Source organism: Pseudochaenichthys georgianus, chromosome 24 (assembly GCF_902827115.2).
Source record: "Pseudochaenichthys georgianus chromosome 24, fPseGeo1.2, whole genome shotgun sequence".
In the NCBI taxonomy this organism is placed as follows: domain Eukaryota; kingdom Metazoa; phylum Chordata; class Actinopteri; order Perciformes; family Channichthyidae; genus Pseudochaenichthys; species Pseudochaenichthys georgianus.
The window spans coordinates 31,104,546-31,122,938 of NC_047526.1; the positions used below are offsets into that span (position 1 = coordinate 31,104,546).

The 18,393-nt window shown below is 39.1% G+C and overlaps 2 protein-coding genes and 1 pseudogene across 6 annotated transcripts in view; 1 reads left to right on the forward strand and 2 right to left on the reverse strand.

Moving 5' to 3' along the window:
• Nucleotides 1-400: 400 nt before the first annotated feature.
• On the reverse strand, nt 401-3,212 carry LOC117439517 (toll-like receptor 5). The gene is made up of 2 exons (XM_034075424.1): nt 3,097-3,212; nt 401-2,575 (listed from the first exon to the last, which is right to left on the reverse strand). Exons 1-2 carry the CDS (start codon nt 3,142-3,144, stop codon nt 695-697), a joined length of 1,929 nt encoding a protein of 642 aa, XP_033931315.1. The 5' UTR covers nt 3,145-3,212; the 3' UTR covers nt 401-694.
• Nucleotides 3,213-11,127: 7,915 nt separating this feature from the next.
• Nucleotides 11,128-12,819, reverse strand: LOC117439671 (toll-like receptor 5; annotated as a pseudogene).
• A 1,775-nt stretch (nt 12,820-14,594) lies between these two features.
• LOC117439499 (dystrobrevin beta-like) overlaps nt 14,595-18,393 on the forward strand; it is a 35,641-nt gene continuing 31,842 nt past the window's right edge. For 2 of the 5 annotated variants that reach the window (XM_034075401.1, XM_034075402.1), the window contains exon 1: nt 14,595-14,864. The gene's annotated coding sequence lies outside the window, so the exon portion shown is untranslated. The remainder of the gene's footprint in view (nt 14,865-18,393) is intronic. The other 3 variants (XM_034075400.2, XM_034075398.2, XM_034075403.2) reach the window with 3 other exon arrangements.

An 18,393-nucleotide genomic window follows, 5' to 3' on the forward strand; every position in this document is an offset into this window, starting at 1 on the left:
TAAAGCTCGGTTGGATGCTACACAATCAGATGCTGTTGGTACCTGTACATGTGGTTAGATATGTAAATTGTAATCCCTGTACATTTTGCTGTATGATGTCCTTTTGTTGTTCTGTTGTTTATGTTTTTATGTCTTCTTGTGGAACCTACTGCTGCAGGTCTCCCTTGAAAAAGAGATCATTGATCTCAATGGGATTTCACCTGGATAAATAAAGGTTTTGAATTGAATTGAACTTTCAGTTATTACAAATTACTTTTATACTGTAAAATATCAACAAAAAAAGAACTACGTGATATTTCAACTTTATCGAATAAATGTTATGGATTTTTGATGGTCACATACTTGAGCGGTGATTTGGTGACTACAAATGCAAAAGGAAGTAAGGATAGCTTCAAAAGTATCTAATCAAATAAAAAGTTTTTTATAAAGTACATCTGTTAGAAATGCTTTGTTGCAGTAGATTGAGCAACACATTGATTTAATTTTACAAAATCATATACAATTAGACATTTTAATATACAAACGTATGATATGGTCTACACGGAGGTGATAAATAAAATGGATTTAACAAACAAACAAATTCAAAATTACATTATTTCACAATTATGAATTCATGTCATAGAGAAAACACTATGTGATAAACTCAAATGAACATTACATGGCATTTGATGTTCATACTTGTTCACTGTTGCTTTTACTGCTGTGTGAGCTGAGTGGAGTAATCTAACAGAGGAACTTTATAGAAACCAGAAGGATATTCACACCTGAGATCCTCAACAGGACTGAGGAAGGTCACGTTGGTCTTGTTCAGCCAACTCAGGAAGCTCTTCAGGTTTGAATCGCAGTGAAATCTGTTCATATTTAAGTCGAGGAAGCTGAGAAAGCGGAAAGCAGCGGGGTCCGGGGAGGCTACAAAGTTGTTGGAGAGGTTGAGTATTTTGAGACTTTTGGGTAAGACATCATTGTGGAGATAAGTCAAGCTGTTGGAGGAGAGATCTATCTCCACTACTGATGTGAGGCCCTTAAAAATGCCTTGAGGAAGAGACTTCAGCGTGTTGAGTCTCAAGTCGACACCAATCATATGTCCAAGATTGTCAAACAAGTTCAAGCATCTCCCCTGAGACCAGACAGCCTGCAGGGAGCTGCTGTGAAGATCCAGAACTTGGACTTCGTTTAAACCAATTGCTGAAGCTCGTCCACTGACCGTGCACCTCCTGATTGTGTTTCCTCCGTAGAGAAGATGCTTCAGGCGCTTTAACTGAGTAAACAACATGTGAACATCCCCAAGGTTTGTTAATCTGTTGTCCTGAATGTTCAGATGCACGACATTACCGGACACTCGTGCAATACTGCTCATTGACGTCAGTTTATTGTCTTTCAACAGGAGGTAATCTAAACTAGGGAGGGACGCAGGGAAGCCGAGGTCACGCAATGAGTTTCCTGTTAGATACAGTGCTTTTAATTTGGGAAGGCCACTAAATGCGCCATAACCAAGAGCACCAATGTGGTTGTAAGACAAGTCTAACACTTCCAGGTTTGTCAGAGAAGCAAAAGTGTGAGAGTGGATTTCTCCCAGTAGGTTGTGTGACAGGTTGAGCATTTTTACATTTCCCTGAAGACCTTCAAAGGAATTTCTGTGTATCTGGTTCACTCTGTTTTGGGAAACGTCAATGATTGTGACTTCTTTCAGCGGACTAAAAACCCCCTGTTGCAATGCAAATATCCTGTTTTTAGACAGATCCAAAGTGCGGATTGAGCTCTCATTCAGTCCTTGAAACGTGCTCCGGTCTGGATCAGGGAGGTTATTGAAGGAAAACCCTTTACCCATGTGTCCTGACATAATGAGGTGGGAGATCTTAGTTCCCTTAATGGCTGAGAAGAAATGCTTAGATTTACCAACACTGAACCCGTTGTTGGACAGATCGAGTGTCTGAAAGGACATTCCTCTGAAAGGATTCCCACATTTCTGCCAGTCAAAACGTTCATTTAACATAGCCTTAAGGTGAACAGAGCCCAAGTTGAGAAACTCAAAGTTCTTCCCCTGGAAACCAACCAGATCAGACTCACATATTCTGTCAATTTTGTTCAATTTTAGATTAAAAACGTTCAAATGAGTCATGTTTGCGAAGAACATTGCAGGCTGGAGAGTCTTTATCTGGTTACCAAACAGGTCAAGAGACTGTAAGGATGACAGTGGCTCCAGAAAGGTCTCCTTCAGGATGGTGTCTTGAAGCGAGCAGTAATCCAGGTGGAGATTCTGCAGACCGGACAGTCCAATAAAAGCCTGAGGTTCCAGCTGAAGGCCGATGTTGAACCCGAGCACCAGCCTCCTCAGTCGGCTTTGACCGCTGAAGGAGTTGTTTCTGATCACAAGAGGCACATACTGCCGTCCGAGGTCCAGCTCCTGCAGCTGCTCCAGCCCCGACAGGGAGGAGGAGTTCATCTCAGAGATGTGGTTCATCTCCAGGAACAGGTGGGTGATGTGAGGAGGAAGAGGAGGGACCCAGCGCAGGTTCTTGGAGGCACAGTTAGCTACAGAGCCAATAATGAGGCATGATGGAAAACAGCCTGGCACCTGAGGGGACATTAAAACATTTAAATTAGATGTCATTTAGCCGATGCTGTAGACATGCCTTACGGGAGCAACACATTGACTGTAGGAGGGATCGAATCACTGACCCTCTGATTGATATATGCCCATTTACCCCTGAGCTACAGCCACCCTAATGGATCAGTTACTAATTAATGTTTAAATGTAAACAAAGATTTATTTCGTGTTGTGTTGGTTAGAAATATTTTGTGTTTGAAGTCAAATTTGAACAGGTTCCAAAAAATTAAAACATGCATAGAATTTAGTGAGTATTAGTAATAGACATTAATATATATACAAATAGATAATGCGCAAAAGCAATACATTTTTAAAACATATTATAACGTCCTGTTGTGTTGCCTTTTATAATGAAAGAATTAATAGTTTAACATATTTAGTGACATCACGAAGGGCTACACAAACACTTGTTGTCTTAAAATGTAGATGTTTTCTACATGTTCAGTATAAAAAAAGTGTAATTTGAATGGTATGTTGTTTACATATACCTGAAGGAAAACACAGATGACGACCACCTGAAGACCCAGTGTCCACATCCTCAGACTGTTTGAAAAAGTAGAGTTAATAGATCAAATAATGCCCCAGTGCTGCAATGTAAAAATCAGAGCTCCATTCTGCAGAGAATTCTGTTGGCAGCGCTTTTATCTCCTAATGTTTGCGTAACTTCTGCCTTGCATTGCATTGATCCTATGAAAACCTGACGCAGGTTGGGAGTTCCCTTTCTTTTGGTCAGATTTACACAAGGAAGGAAAGTCCAGTTGCGTGTTAAAGTCTTGTGTTGCCATGCACTCTGTGTTTTGTTGATGTTATTGAGGTTAAGATGGTACAATGACTGTTTTCCAAAAATCTTGATTCCTGTCTCCAACATTTTCGGTTAGATATGCTTTAAATGTAATTAATATGGATTTTAGAGGAGAATTTAAACATATCTAATGTATCAGAGTAATAATTTGGCAAATGTGTTAATTTATCTACATCATCTATATTGCCTGATAGATACGTTTCGTATGCTAAACTATGATTATATGCTCAAGGCTTTGCACTTGTCTGTTTGGGAAACTGTCCAGTAAATGATTGTATAAATTACTTGAACTATACAAAATGGTCAATGTTTTTCTTTTCAATACGAAAACCCTGTAGAGTCCACTGTGTGTGTTGTTGAATCACACTGGGCTGGTGAATTTCACAACGTCTGAGGAATGAAGGTTTGTCCAATACAATAAAAAGAGGAAGAGAGAGAGGTTGAGTGGCATTATTGTCAAATCTAGTCACTTATAGAATATAGCATTATTGTTGAGTTAATTATGTATTAATGCGTACATTTCATCAATGTTGTCTAGGATTTGATTTGTCCATGCTGCTCAGTGCTGGCTTGTGAATTTCACCAAGGGATGCATAGGCTATGTCCTATCCTATCCATGATAATAAATCAGAATGTATTTGTAAATTACATTTGATAACTTTGATCTTAAGGTAGCCCATTAATTAAAGCAGTATAGTAAAAAATGACTATATTTCCTCTGAATTAGATGAGCAGAAAATGAAAATAATAAAACTAGGAGATGAAAGCTCTAGTCTATAACATAACAAAATATGGGACTGGGACAATTGAGGTTTTACTTATGAAACAATGTTTTCTTGTGATCTCAAATCAATTATGTAATTATATCCACATCTTGAGTAAATCATGCTGTTATGTCGGGGAAAATAGCATTTGTAATTTAATTTTGAGATAATTAAATAGAAAACTCATGATCTCAAGAAAACAAATAAAAGTAGCCTAACTTTTCATGAAAGGAAGATGCTAAAATGTTTGAACCCTGTTATTTTGGGAAACAACATTTGTTATGAAATGTGATATATAACTCATGGTCTTAAGAACACTAATTAAATGATCTTTTTCTTACAGAAAAACTTTGGCCATGCTGTTTATGGCTTCCATTCTAAATGTAACTTTCGGATGTACTTTTCACTACTATTTTAAGTGTGATTATATGTGTAAAAATGTCAGGCTACAATATTTGAGAGTATTTAGACTTCTTAGTTACTTTCCACCACTGAACTTAATGTAAAATATCCACTTGATGTGCTTGATTAGCTCTAATAGCTCCAACTTCCAGTTAGCATGCTAGCAAGTGTTTAATTAGCATAGCAAAAAAAGTAACGGTTGGAATGACGTTCAAGAGAGAACGTGAACCGTTGTAAATTGTACCGGTTAAAGCAACGGATAATGTGAACGATTTATACGCCATCTTTTCGCCATTAAAAATAAGTGAGTGGCAGTGAAACTACATTAAAAGTGTATTATTTAATGAAGAATCCGTAATTAGCCGGTTGTGTGTCAGCGGCACACACCGCTCACTGTCACCGGGGTGGGGAGGGGGCAGGACGGACCGAAGAGAGGAGTGACTTTTCTTTCAAAAATAGTACACTGCATCACGGCAGCAGCCACCGGTACAGCAGCTGAAGCAGAGAAGGGTGTGAAACATGGCTCTTTAAGGAAATAAATAACGGGATATTATTATTTCAACACGGCGAAAAGAGGAAGCGGATATTTCTTTCAACTGAGAAGAAACTGCGTTTAAGTTAGAACCACACGTTTCAGTGTTGATATTTGGACACGAATACCTGCCGAAAATAGTCCCAGTGAGTAGACTCCTTTTGTACAGCCCGTTAAGGCATTACACACAGCCACAACAGTGTTTTTATGTTGTAGTTTACGTAAAGCTGACTTCAAATGTATATATTCTTGTGGTGAGTTAGAGGAACACATTCATTCGGGGGAACAAGGTGAACAGAGAGTTAAACTTTTCTGCAACATGGCCGCTCAGATGTCACATAGTTTACCAGAAGTAATGTTAGCAGGACTAAAATGAGCTTTGACCGAGTGTTTCTGAAATCTATGGCCACTCAATGTGTCCACAAAAGGACGTTGGAATGTAGCTTTTGAAAAATGTGTCTAAATGCGTTGCCTTTCCTGTCTTGAGTGTTTTAGTAGACCTAAGTCAAGCCCACTTTTCAAATCAAAACTACTATTGGTGTTTGACCAATAACTTTCTAGTAGTGCAGTTTATATGGGAGGAACGTTTATCCATTCAAAAATTACATCACAAAAATAATGTTTCGTTACCTGGTCTATTGACAACATTCAGGCTTTCTTGAACAGGTTGTTCTTAAATAGTCTGTGTCCTCTGTGAAATGTGGCACACTGCAAGTGTGGTTTAACTGCGTATGCACAATTGCAATGTAAAAATCTGAATGAAAACAGATGCTTTAACAAATAAAACTCACTAGAGAGAATGTTTTAATAAGGAAGCCAATGTTAGGGCTGCCTGATACATTATTTTATCTGACCAGTGAATGGTTAAATCATTCAGAATAATATTCTTAAATAAACTATTAGCAGTCTAATAAATCATTGTATTTGACCTGTGGGGTCAGGTGAAATGATTAATCACACCACCACCTGCCAAAGGGTGTTATTGGAGACCGCCTGAGCATATTCTGCCAGGGCTAAGACATCTCCACCCCTACAGTACACACACAAATATGTTTAGAGTATAAGTGCAGATATTATAACAGTGTAAAGACAAGGTAAAACAACTTCGAAATTACCTCTAACATGTTTTGCCTCTCTAAACTGACACAGATTATCTGTATTGTTGTGACTCTACATCTAGTCATTTTAAACTTTACTCTACTTGCATTTCTTTTCTCCACCAATGATTATGTGAATGCCAGAATAAAATTAAAGTAGTTTTCTCTTTCAGCAATTGTTATTTACCATTGTTAAAGTACACAGCCAAACCACCAAGCAGCTCTTTATTGATGTCTTTGTTAATCAGATCAGCAGCTATGGATCAAACCTTTCCAATGTTTTGCTCCCAGTGGAGGAAACCAAACAGAGAGGGGTGGCAGTAACAGATTGGCTTTGTTCCAAACTGCCCCCTGTGGGTCTCCACTTTGTCCCTGCTATATTGTGTCCTTTAACTGAGCAGAGCGACTATTTGTTCACATCTTTAGCAGGGCAAAATGAGAGGGCAAAACAAGAATAAACCGCCCACATTTTCTTTCCACCCTGCGAGTTATAACCATGTATTAAAACAAATGTATCATATTCTCCCTAAACAAGTTTTCACTAGCTTAGTATTTCATCTAAATGTACCTGCACACAATCCTTTGTGGTTACTTTGTTCATGTCACTGTCTCCATATGGAAAGATTTGAGTTGTTTAGCTGATTTACAGTAGTGCTGAACTGTGTTATGTCTCCACTGTGGGTGGGAAGATAATAGCCATGGGGATGAAACCTATGATTAGCAGAACAGTCATTCCTATCTAGCCTCTGGTTTATATCATTTCTCACAAGTTCAATTACAGTGAAATCTAAGAATTGCTCATTTTGAATATAAGAGCAGTTGGATGGACATCAGAGCGCTCTATGATAGCTTGCAAAATAGCATTAAAACAAATTAAATTAAATCTTTCGGGCTGAGAGCCTGAATGAGTGGGTCTTTTGTGGAAAAGTGGAGTTAAATCTAAGGATTCCTTTTGTATTGTGTCCCTAAAATCTTTCAAATGAACTAGAAAGCTGGTTATATGTGTGTTCAAGTTTGTCAGGCTGCAAGTTCAATGTTGACAGATGCAACATTCCTCTCCTTCTTACATGCACTCTGCTTTTGTTAGTACACAACTCTCACTTCTATCTTTTTTTCTGTCTTTGTATATTTCACCACCTCGGTTTCTCACTCTTTACTTCCTTCCTGCTTCTTAGCACATCCTCATTTCTCCTTCTTCTTATCTCTTACTAAACCATGCATAACACTTTCTCTCTTTATTTCATGCTTTCTTTCTTTGCAATAGGCATGCTCCCCTTACATCTTTCTGGGCATTACTGTACCAACCCCACCCAAAAGCCAGATCTGTTCAAGTTTCAGCTAGATTTAAGTCTGCTTTATCCAGCTGAGGTCTAGGGTTTGTGTAAATATAATGGCCGTGAGAGCAACATGATAAAAGGACACACAGGCTATGTTCAGAGTGAGCACTGTGTTTCTTTTAACCAATGCAGGGTCTGTGTTGGTGGGACGTGTTGCTTCAGGTACTCGTGAATTAAGAGGATCAAGTCCAATCCAGGAAGGCCCAATTCAGTAATAGTTCGACAAGTTTGAGGCTTTTCTGATGCCGATTCAATAGATAATTGATAATAGTGCAAGACGGGATTTTACAACTTTGTAAGTTATAATTTCAGCAGTTGTTTTTTAGCTTTTTTTGCAACAAATACTAGTGATTTTCCTATAAGTTTGCTTGAAAGCATTTGCTTGGCCAATACAACATCTGATTGTATGACATTGTATTGCACTGTGGCAAATTTGAGCAACATTCTTTTGCTTGATGAGAAACCTGGCACAGATGCCTGCGTCTGTGCCAGTGTCCACGCTTACAAATATTCCTTCAATACAATAAGACAAGCTTTAAAAAATAAATAAATAGAAAAGTTGCATTTTACAGTTTGGGAAAATCATAATCAATAAAACCAACAATTAAAATTCTCTTCTTGTGGAAGATCTTTACTGGTGGTTCAGGGTGTGTGCTTTTGAATACATTTGAAACACAAAAGAGTCCATCTTTGACGCTACCAAGTGGATCTGAAAAATCACTCTGTGTCGGGTTTACAGAAAGAGTCCATCTTTGTGGAATAGCTAAATATCCTGGACCTGTAAAAGTCCTAGTCCTCCCAACACGCCTGGCATGCTAGATGTCCATCTTTAACATGTAACCAGAGATGTTTTGCTTCTGTTTTTACCTGCCTGGTGACAACCCGGGGATCATGCCGGGTCAGTCGGGCTCTCTCTTTGGCAGCACTGCGGTCAAAGGTCAGGGGGAGAGATTGGAGAAGCATTTGAGAGGCTTCTGCTTTCCCTTCAACCTGCTTGTAATCAATGCAGTTGAAAAGGTTTCTCAGCATAAAAGAAGCTTTAAGAGAAGTTAAGAATTCGTAGAACGATAAATAATAGTTTGTTGCCCGTATTAAGTCTCCATTGATAGCCAGAGTACCATACCAGCTACTAAAAAGAACATATTCATGCAGCTGAATCAATTCAGGATATTAAGGCTTCAAATGTGTTCTCCATTATATCTAAAAAAATGGGTCGGGACTTCTGAGACTGAGGCAAACCACTGGTGACAGCTGCAACGTTTACAAATTCCTACAATAGAAGAGCTTTCAGAGGAACGTGTTGGTCCTGCCAATGAGTGTCATCGATTTATTGTGTTACCGTAAAGAGGCATTTAGAGGATAATTGGAGCCCATAGGTATTTTTGTGACGTCAGTTTCTAAAGTTGCTGCATACTGTATGTACAACTCACACACATACACACACACACACACACACACACACACACACACACACACACACACACACACACACACACACACACTGGTCAGCTCATGTCATGCTGATAGTGAGAATAGCGAGCAGCTGCAAATGGTCATGTGATCATGTGGCATGCATGGTGTGTGTGGTGTGCAGACTGAGGGTGGTAAACACCCTCTTACCCCTCTTTGGTACCACCTCGCCTTCCTGACGCCTGTTTCTGTTTCTGTATTTGTGTCCTCGCTGTGTTGCTTCTTCTGTCCAACAACCCTTGAGCTTTTTGGATTCACACACAGATCACACCGGTGAGTCGAGAGTGTGCGTAAGACAGAGTGGTTTTGAAGACTGTAGCTTTCACGTTTTAGGCCGAGAGCAACTGATTCTTAAGAGCAGGTGTGAAAGAGAGAGTTTTTATTTGTTTTCAGGAACATTTGCCTTCTTCAGGTGTCGGGCTGCACACACAAGTTTAACCACTGCTCAGATGAGATACTGTGTGTGTGGGCATGTGTGGGTACGTGTGGTAAATGCACAGGTGCACTGGTTGGGTGGTCTGACTCTGCACTGATGTGCAATCCTCCTACACACACACGATCACTCAAACACTGTGTAGTGAGAAGAGAGTGAAGAAGTAAATGTTGACGACGTTAAATGTCATAATATTTGCATCATGCTGTCATGCATGATAGCTTAAGAAGGCTATAGGTTACGCAGCGTCCACACGGCGGCGTGCGTTGAAGCTTGCCGGGGGGCGTGTCTGAAACTCGACCAACAACCAATCGCATGAATCTCCCGCCCCGGACACACAAGCACGCGGTTTGATTGGCTAGAGCTTTTACTGGCATATGATTTGATTGGCTCAAAAGTTGAACATTGCTCAACCTTTGAAGCGAGCAATGCGAGCAAAGCGAAGTGACGCTCCCACAATGCAGTTCGGCCAAGCTTGACTTCACCCCATTCAAAGTGAATGGGCAGAAGCGTTGAAGCTTCAACGCACGCCGTCGTGTGGACGGGCCGTTAATGTTCAGATAAATGGCTGCAAATAATGAATATCATTATAATGGAATTATTGATCGATCTGTGTATTATTATCATTGATGTATTTAATTTGTATTAAGACTACAGCCACACTATTTCCCTTATTCATTGTGATGTCAACTTGCTCGATACAAGTGACACAAAAGGCTGTGATATATCAGAGACTTCCATGGTTTTTGTATTTGTTAGTTGAAAATGATTGATACTTAATTGATTATTCCGCTAACACATCAGGATGAATTCCAAACTTAAATTAAAGAAGTCTTTCAGTGCTTTGTTGAAGCTCGGTCTCCTGATCTAACTGGTGTGAAAGTGGGCGACATGTTATGAAAGTACAGCGGAACATCTCGTGGCATGTGACAGTTTTCATGTGATGATTCTAGCAAGTGTGGCGTTTGAGGGTAACAGGAACATCTATTTCTGGTCACTGATATGTCAACATGTCTGCTGATAATGTGCAAACACATTTGAACATAGCTTATGGGCGTTAAGTGTTGCAGCTTTTTGGTTGCTGTGCATTTCAAGAACTCAAATATAGTCAAATACTCACTTACTGTATCAGCTATCTGTCTGTCTTGCTTGACACCCACTGACAGCATGTGACTTCCTCTTGTCATGTGCTTGACTGATATTCAGGCTCGATGTCGTTTACATAACTATTTTACTTTAGGTTGTCTTTGCATTCACACCTATCCGTTATAGCTGTATGCAGGAATTTAGCCTTAAACATAGGCTAATGCAGGAGCATAATTATCCTGTTTTTTTGTTTGTGTTCATAAGGCTTGAGTTAGACTCTCTGTGGGACGATTATTTTGTAGTCTTTGTTGTTGACTTTGCTGCTGTGAGAGCTTGTTAAACACTGCCATGTCAGTTCCTTATAATTATCATATTTTGTTTTTGGGAGGGTTTTGTTGCCACCTGGCAGCGGTTCAGCATTTGCTGTCCTTTCTAATATGTTTCATCAAAACTGAATAATTATAACTTGTTTCCCTTAAACTAGGGAGGGACGCAGGGAAGCCGAGTCACGCAATGAGTTTCCTGTTAGATACAGTGCTTTTAATTTTGGGAAGGCCACTAAATGCGCCATAACCAAGAGCACCAATGTGGTTGTAAGACAAGTCTAACACTTCCAGGTTTGTCAGAGAAGCAAAAGTGTGAGAGTGGATTTCTCCCAGTAGGTTTGTGACAGGTTGAGCATTTTTACATTTCCCTGAAGACCTTCAAAGGAATTTCTGTGTATCTGGTTCACTCTGTTTTGGGAAACGTCAATGATTGTGACTTCTTTCAGCGGACTAAAACCCCCTGTTGCAATGCAAATATCCTGTTTTTAGACAGATCCAAAGTGCGGATTGAGCTCTCATTCAGTCCTTGAAAACGTGCTCCGGTCTGGATCAGGGAGGTTATTGAAGGAAAACCCTTTACCCATGTGTCCTGACATAATGAGGTGGGAGATCTTAGTTCCCTTAATGGCTGAGAAGAAATGCTTAGATTTACCAACACTGAACCCGTTGTTGGACAGATCGAGTGTCTGAAAGGACTTCCTCTGAAAGGATTCCCACATTTCTGCCAGTCAAACGTTCATTTAACATAGCCTTAAGGTGAACAGAGCCCAAGTTGAGAAACTCAAAGTTCTTCCCCTGGAAACCAACCAGATCAGACTCACATATTCTGTCAATTTTGTTCAATTTTAGATTAAAAACGTTCAAATGAGTCATGTTTGCGAAGAACATTGCAGGCTGGAGAGTCTTTATCTGGTTACCAAACAGGTCAAGAGACTGTAAGGATGACAGTGGCTCCAGAAAGGTCTCCTTCAGGATGGTGTCTTGAAGCGAGCAGTAATCCAGGTGGAGATTCTGCAGACCGGACAGTCCAATAAAAGCCTGAGGTTCCAGCTGAAGGCCGATGTTGAACCCGAGCACCAGCCTCCTCAGTCGGCTTTGACCGCTGAAGGAGTTGTTTCTGATCACAAGAGGCACATACTGCCGTCCGAGGTCCAGCTCCTGCAGCTGCTCCAGCCCCGACAGGGAGGAGGAGTTCATCTCAGAGATGTGGTTCATCTCCAGGAACAGGTGGGTGATGTGAGGAGGAAGAGGAGGGACCCAGCGCAGGTTCTTGGAGGCACAGTTAGCTACAGAGCCAATAATGAGGCATGATGGAAAACAGCCTGGCACCTGAGGGGACATTAAAACATTTAAATTAGATGTCATTTAGCCGATGCTGTAGACATGCCTTACGGGAGCAACACATTGACTGTAGGAGGGATCGAATCACTGACCCTCTGATTGATATATGCCCATTTACCCCTGAGCTACAGCCACCCTAATGGATCAGTTACTAATTAATGTTTAAATGTAAACAAAGATTTATTTCGTGTTGTGTTGGTTAGAAATATTTTGTGTTTGAAGTCAAATTTGAACAGGTTCCAAAAAATTAAAACATGCATAGAATTTAGTGAGTATTAGTAATAGACATTAATATATATACAAATAGATAATGCGCAAAAGCAATACATTTTAAAACATATTATAACGTCCTGTTGTGTTGCCTTTTATAATGAAAGAATTAATAGTTTAACATATTTAGTGACATCACGAAGGGCTACACAAACACTTGTTGTCTTAAAATGTAGATGTTTTCTACATGTTCAGTATAAAAAAAGTGTAATTTGAATGGTATGTTGTTTACATATACCTGAAGGAAAACACAGATGACGACCACCTGAAGACCCAGTGTCCACATCCTCAGACTGTTTGAAAAAGTAGAGTTAATAGATCAAATAATGCCCCAGTGCTGCAATGTAAAAATCAGAGCTCCATTCTGCAGAGAATTCTGTTGGCAGCGCTTTTATCTCCTAATGTTTGCGTAACTTCTGCCTTGCATTGCATTGATCCTATGAAAACCTGACGCAGGTTGGGAGTTCCCTTTCTTTTGGTCAGATTTACACAAGGAAGGAAAGTCCAGTTGCGTGTTAAAGTCTTGTGTTGCCATGCACTCTGTGTTTTGTTGATGTTATTGAGGTTAAGATGGTACAATGACTGTTTTCCAAAAATCTTGATTCCTGTCTCCAACATTTTCGGTTAGATATGCTTTAAATGTAATTAATATGGATTTTAGAGGAGAATTTAAACATATCTAATGTATCAGAGTAATAATTTGGCAAATGTGTTAATTTATCTACATCATCTATATTGCCTGATAGATACGTTTCGTATGCTAAACTATGATTATATGCTCAAGGCTTTGCACTTGTCTGTTTGGGAAACTGTCCAGTAAATGATTGTATAAATTACTTGAACTATACAAAATGGTCAATGTTTTTCTTTTCAATACGAAAACCCTGTAGAGTCCACTGTGTGTGTTGTTGAATCACACTGGGCTGGTGAATTTCACAACGTCTGAGGAATGAAGGTTTGTCCAATACAATAAAAAGAGGAAGAGAGAGAGGTTGAGTGGCATTATTGTCAAATCTAGTCACTTATAGAATATAGCATTATTGTTGAGTTAATTATGTATTAATGCGTACATTTCATCAATGTTGTCTAGGATTTGATTTGTCCATGCTGCTCAGTGCTGGCTTGTGAATTTCACCAAGGGATGCATAGGCTATGTCCTATCCTATCCATGATAATAAATCAGAATGTATTTGTAAATTACATTTGATAACTTTGATCTTAAGGTAGCCCATTAATTAAAGCAGTATAGTAAAAAATGACTATATTTCCTCTGAATTAGATGAGCAGAAAATGAAAATAATAAAACTAGGAGATGAAAGCTCTAGTCTATAACATAACAAAATATGGGACTGGGACAATTGAGGTTTTACTTATGAAACAATGTTTTCTTGTGATCTCAAATCAATTATGTAATTATATCCACATCTTGAGTAAATCATGCTGTTATGTCGGGGAAAATAGCATTTGTAATTTAATTTTGAGATAATTAAATAGAAAACTCATGATCTCAAGAAAACAAATAAAAGTAGCCTAACTTTTCATGAAAGGAAGATGCTAAAATGTTTGAACCCTGTTATTTTGGGAAACAACATTTGTTATGAAATGTGATATATAACTCATGGTCTTAAGAACACTAATTAAATGATCTTTTTCTTACAGAAAAACTTTGGCCATGCTGTTTATGGCTTCCATTCTAAATGTAACTTTCGGATGTACTTTTCACTACTATTTTAAGTGTGATTATATGTGTAAAAATGTCAGGCTACAATATTTGAGAGTATTTAGACTTCTTAGTTACTTTCCACCACTGAACTTAATGTAAAATATCCACTTGATGTGCTTGATTAGCTCTAATAGCTCCAACTTCCAGTTAGCATGCTAGCAAGTGTTTAATTAGCATAGCAAAAAAAGTAACGGTTGGAATGACGTTCAAGAGAGAACGTGAACCGTTGTAAATTGTACCGGTTAAAGCAACGGATAATGTGAACGATTTATACGCCATCTTTTCGCCATTAAAAATAAGTGAGTGGCAGTGAAACTACATTAAAAGTGTATTATTTAATGAAGAATCCGTAATTAGCCGGTTGTGTGTCAGCGGCACACACCGCTCACTGTCACCGGGGTGGGGAGGGGGCAGGACGGACCGAAGAGAGGAGTGACTTTTCTTTCAAAAATAGTACACTGCATCACGGCAGCAGCCACCGGTACAGCAGCTGAAGCAGAGAAGGGTGTGAAACATGGCTCTTTAAGGAAATAAATAACGGGATATTATTATTTCAACACGGCGAAAAGAGGAAGCGGATATTTCTTTCAACTGAGAAGAAACTGCGTTTAAGTTAGAACCACACGTTTCAGTGTTGATATTTGGACACGAATACCTGCCGAAAATAGTCCCAGTGAGTAGACTCCTTTTGTACAGCCCGTTAAGGCATTACACACAGCCACAACAGTGTTTTTATGTTGTAGTTTACGTAAAGCTGACTTCAAATGTATATATTCTTGTGGTGAGTTAGAGGAACACATTCATTCGGGGGAACAAGGTGAACAGAGAGTTAAACTTTTCTGCAACATGGCCGCTCAGATGTCACATAGTTTACCAGAAGTAATGTTAGCAGGACTAAAATGAGCTTTGACCGAGTGTTTCTGAAATCTATGGCCACTCAATGTGTCCACAAAAGGACGTTGGAATGTAGCTTTTGAAAAATGTGTCTAAATGCGTTGCCTTTCCTGTCTTGAGTGTTTTAGTAGACCTAAGTCAAGCCCACTTTTCAAATCAAAACTACTATTGGTGTTTGACCAATAACTTTCTAGTAGTGCAGTTTATATGGGAGGAACGTTTATCCATTCAAAAATTACATCACAAAAATAATGTTTCGTTACCTGGTCTATTGACAAACATTCAGGCTTTCTTGAACAGGTTGTTCTTAAATAGTCTGTGTCCTCTGTGAAATGTGGCACACTGCAAGTGTGGTTTAACTGCGTATGCACAATTGCAATGTAAAAATCTGAATGAAAACAGATGCTTTAACAAATAAAACTCACTAGAGAGAATGTTTTAATAAGGAAGCCAATGTTAGGGCTGCCTGATACATTATTTTATCTGACCAGTGAATGGTTAAATCATTCAGAATAATATTCTTAAATAAACTATTAGCAGTCTAATAAATCATTGTATTTGACCTGTGGGGTCAGGTGAAATGATTAATCACACCACCACCTGCCAAAGGGTGTTATTGGAGACCGCCTGAGCATATTCTGCCAGGGCTAAGACATCTCCACCCCTACAGTACACACACAAATATGTTTAGAGTATAAAGTGCAGATATTATAACAGTGTAAAGACAAGGTAAAACAACTTCGAAATTACCTCTAACATGTTTTGCCTCTCTAAACTGACACAGATTATCTGTATTGTTGTGACTCTACATCTAGTCATTTTAAACTTTACTCTACTTGCATTTCTTTTCTCCACCAATGATTATGTGAATGCCAGAATAAAATTAAAGTAGTTTTCTCTTTCAGCAATTGTTATTTACCATTGTTAAAGTACACAGCCAAACCACCAAGCAGCTCTTTATTGATGTCTTTGTTAATCAGATCAGCAGCTATGGATCAAACCTTTCCAATGTTTTGCTCCCAGTGGAGGAAACCAAACAGAGAGGGGTGGCAGTAACAGATTGGCTTTGTTCCAAACTGCCCCCTGTGGGTCTCCACTTTGTCCCTGCTATATTGTGTCCTTTAACTGAGCAGAGCGACTATTTGTTCACATCTTTAGCAGGGCAAAATGAGAGGGCAAAACAAGAATAAACCGCCCACATTTTCTTTCCACCCTGCGAGTTATAACCATGTATTAAAACAAATGTATCATATTCTCCCTAAACAAGTTTTCACTAGCTTAGTATTTCATCTAAATGTACCTGCACACAATCCTTTGTGGTTACTTTGTTCATGTCACTGTCTCCATATGGAAAGATTTGAGTTGTTTAGCTGATTTACAGTAGTGCTGAACTGTGTTATGTCTCCACTGTGGGTGGGAAGATAATAGCCATGGGGATGAAACCTATGATTAGCAGAACAGTCATTCCTATCTAGCCTCTGGTTTATATCATTTCTCACAAGTTCAATTACAGTGAAATCTAAGAATTGCTCATTTTGAATATAAGAGCAGTTGGATGGACATCAGAGCGCTCTATGATAGCTTGCAAAATAGCATTAAAACAAATTAAAATTAAATCTTTCGGGCTGAGAGCCTGAATGAGTGGGTCTTTTGTGGAAAAGTGGAGTTAAATCTAAGGATTCCTTTTGTATTGTGTCCCTAAAATCTTTCAAATGAACTAGAAAGCTGGTTATATATGTGTTCAAGTTTGTCAGGCTGCAAGTTCAATGTTGACAGATGCAACATTCCTCTCCTTCTTACATGCACTCTGCTTTTGTTAGTACACAACTCTCACTTCTATCTTTTTTTCTGTCTTTGTATATTTCACCACCTCGGTTTCTCACTCTTTACTTCCTTCCTGCTTCTTAGCACATCCTCATTTCTCCTTCTTCTTATCTCTTACTAAACCATGCATAACACTTTCTCTCTTTATTTCATGCTTTCTTTCTTTGCAATAGGCATGCTCCCCTTACATCTTTCTGGGCATACTGTACCAACCCCACCCAAAAGCCAGATCTGTTCAAGTTTCAGCTAGATTTAAGTCTGCTTTATCCAGCTGAAGGTCTAGGGTTTGTGTAAATATAAATGGCCGTGAGAGCAACATGATAAAAGGACACACAGGCTATGTTCAGAGTGAGCACTGTGTTTCTTTTAAACAATGCAGGGGTCTGTGTTGGTGGGACGTGTTGCTTCAGGTACTCGTGAATTAAGAGGATCAAGTCCAATCCAGGAAGGCCCAATTCAGTAATAGTTCGACAAGTTTGAGGGCTTTTCTGATGCCGATTCAATAGATAATTGATAATAGTGCAAGACGGGATTTTACAACTTTGTAAGTTATAATTTCAGCAGTTGTTTTTTAGCTTTTTTTGCAACAAATACTAGTGATTTTCCTATAAGTTTGCTTGAAAGCATTTGCTTGGCCAATACAACATCTGATTGTATGACATTGTATTGCACTGTGGCAAATTTGAGCAACATTCTTTTGCTTGATGAGAAACCTGGCACAGATGCCTGCGTCTGTGCCAGTGTCCACGCTTACAAATATTCCTTCAATACAAATAAGACAAGCTTTAAAAAATAAATAAATAGAAAAGTGCATTTTTACAGTTTGGGAAAATCATAATCAATAAAAACCAACAATTAAAATTCTCTTCTTGTGGAAGATCTTTACTGGTGGTTCAGGGTGTGTGCTTTTGAATACATTTGAAACACAAAAGAGTCCATCTTTGACGCTACCAAGTGGATCTGAAAAATCACTCTGTGTCGGGTTTACAGAAAGAGTCCATCTTTTGTGGAATAGCTAAATATCCTGGACCTGTAAAAGTCCTAGTCCTCCCAACACGCCTGGCATGCTAGATGTCCATCTTTAACATGTAACCAGAGATGTTTTGCTTCTGTTTTTACCTGCCTGGTGACAACCCGGGGATCATGCCGGGTCAGTCGGGCTCTCTCTTTGGCAGCACTGCGGTCAAAGGTCAGGGGGGAGAGATTGGAGAAGCATTTGAGAGGCTTCTGCTTTCCCTTCAACCTGCTTGTAATCAATGCAGTTGAAAAGGTTTCTCAGCATAAAAGAAGCTTTAAGAGAAGTTAAGAATTCGTAGAACGATAAATAATAGTTTGTTGCCCGTATTAAGTCTCCATTGATAGCCAGAGTACCATACCAGCTACTAAAAAGAACATATTCATGCAGCTGAATCAATTCAGGATATTAAGGCTTCAAATGTGTTCTCCATTATATCTAAAAAAATGGGTCGGGACTTCTGAGACTG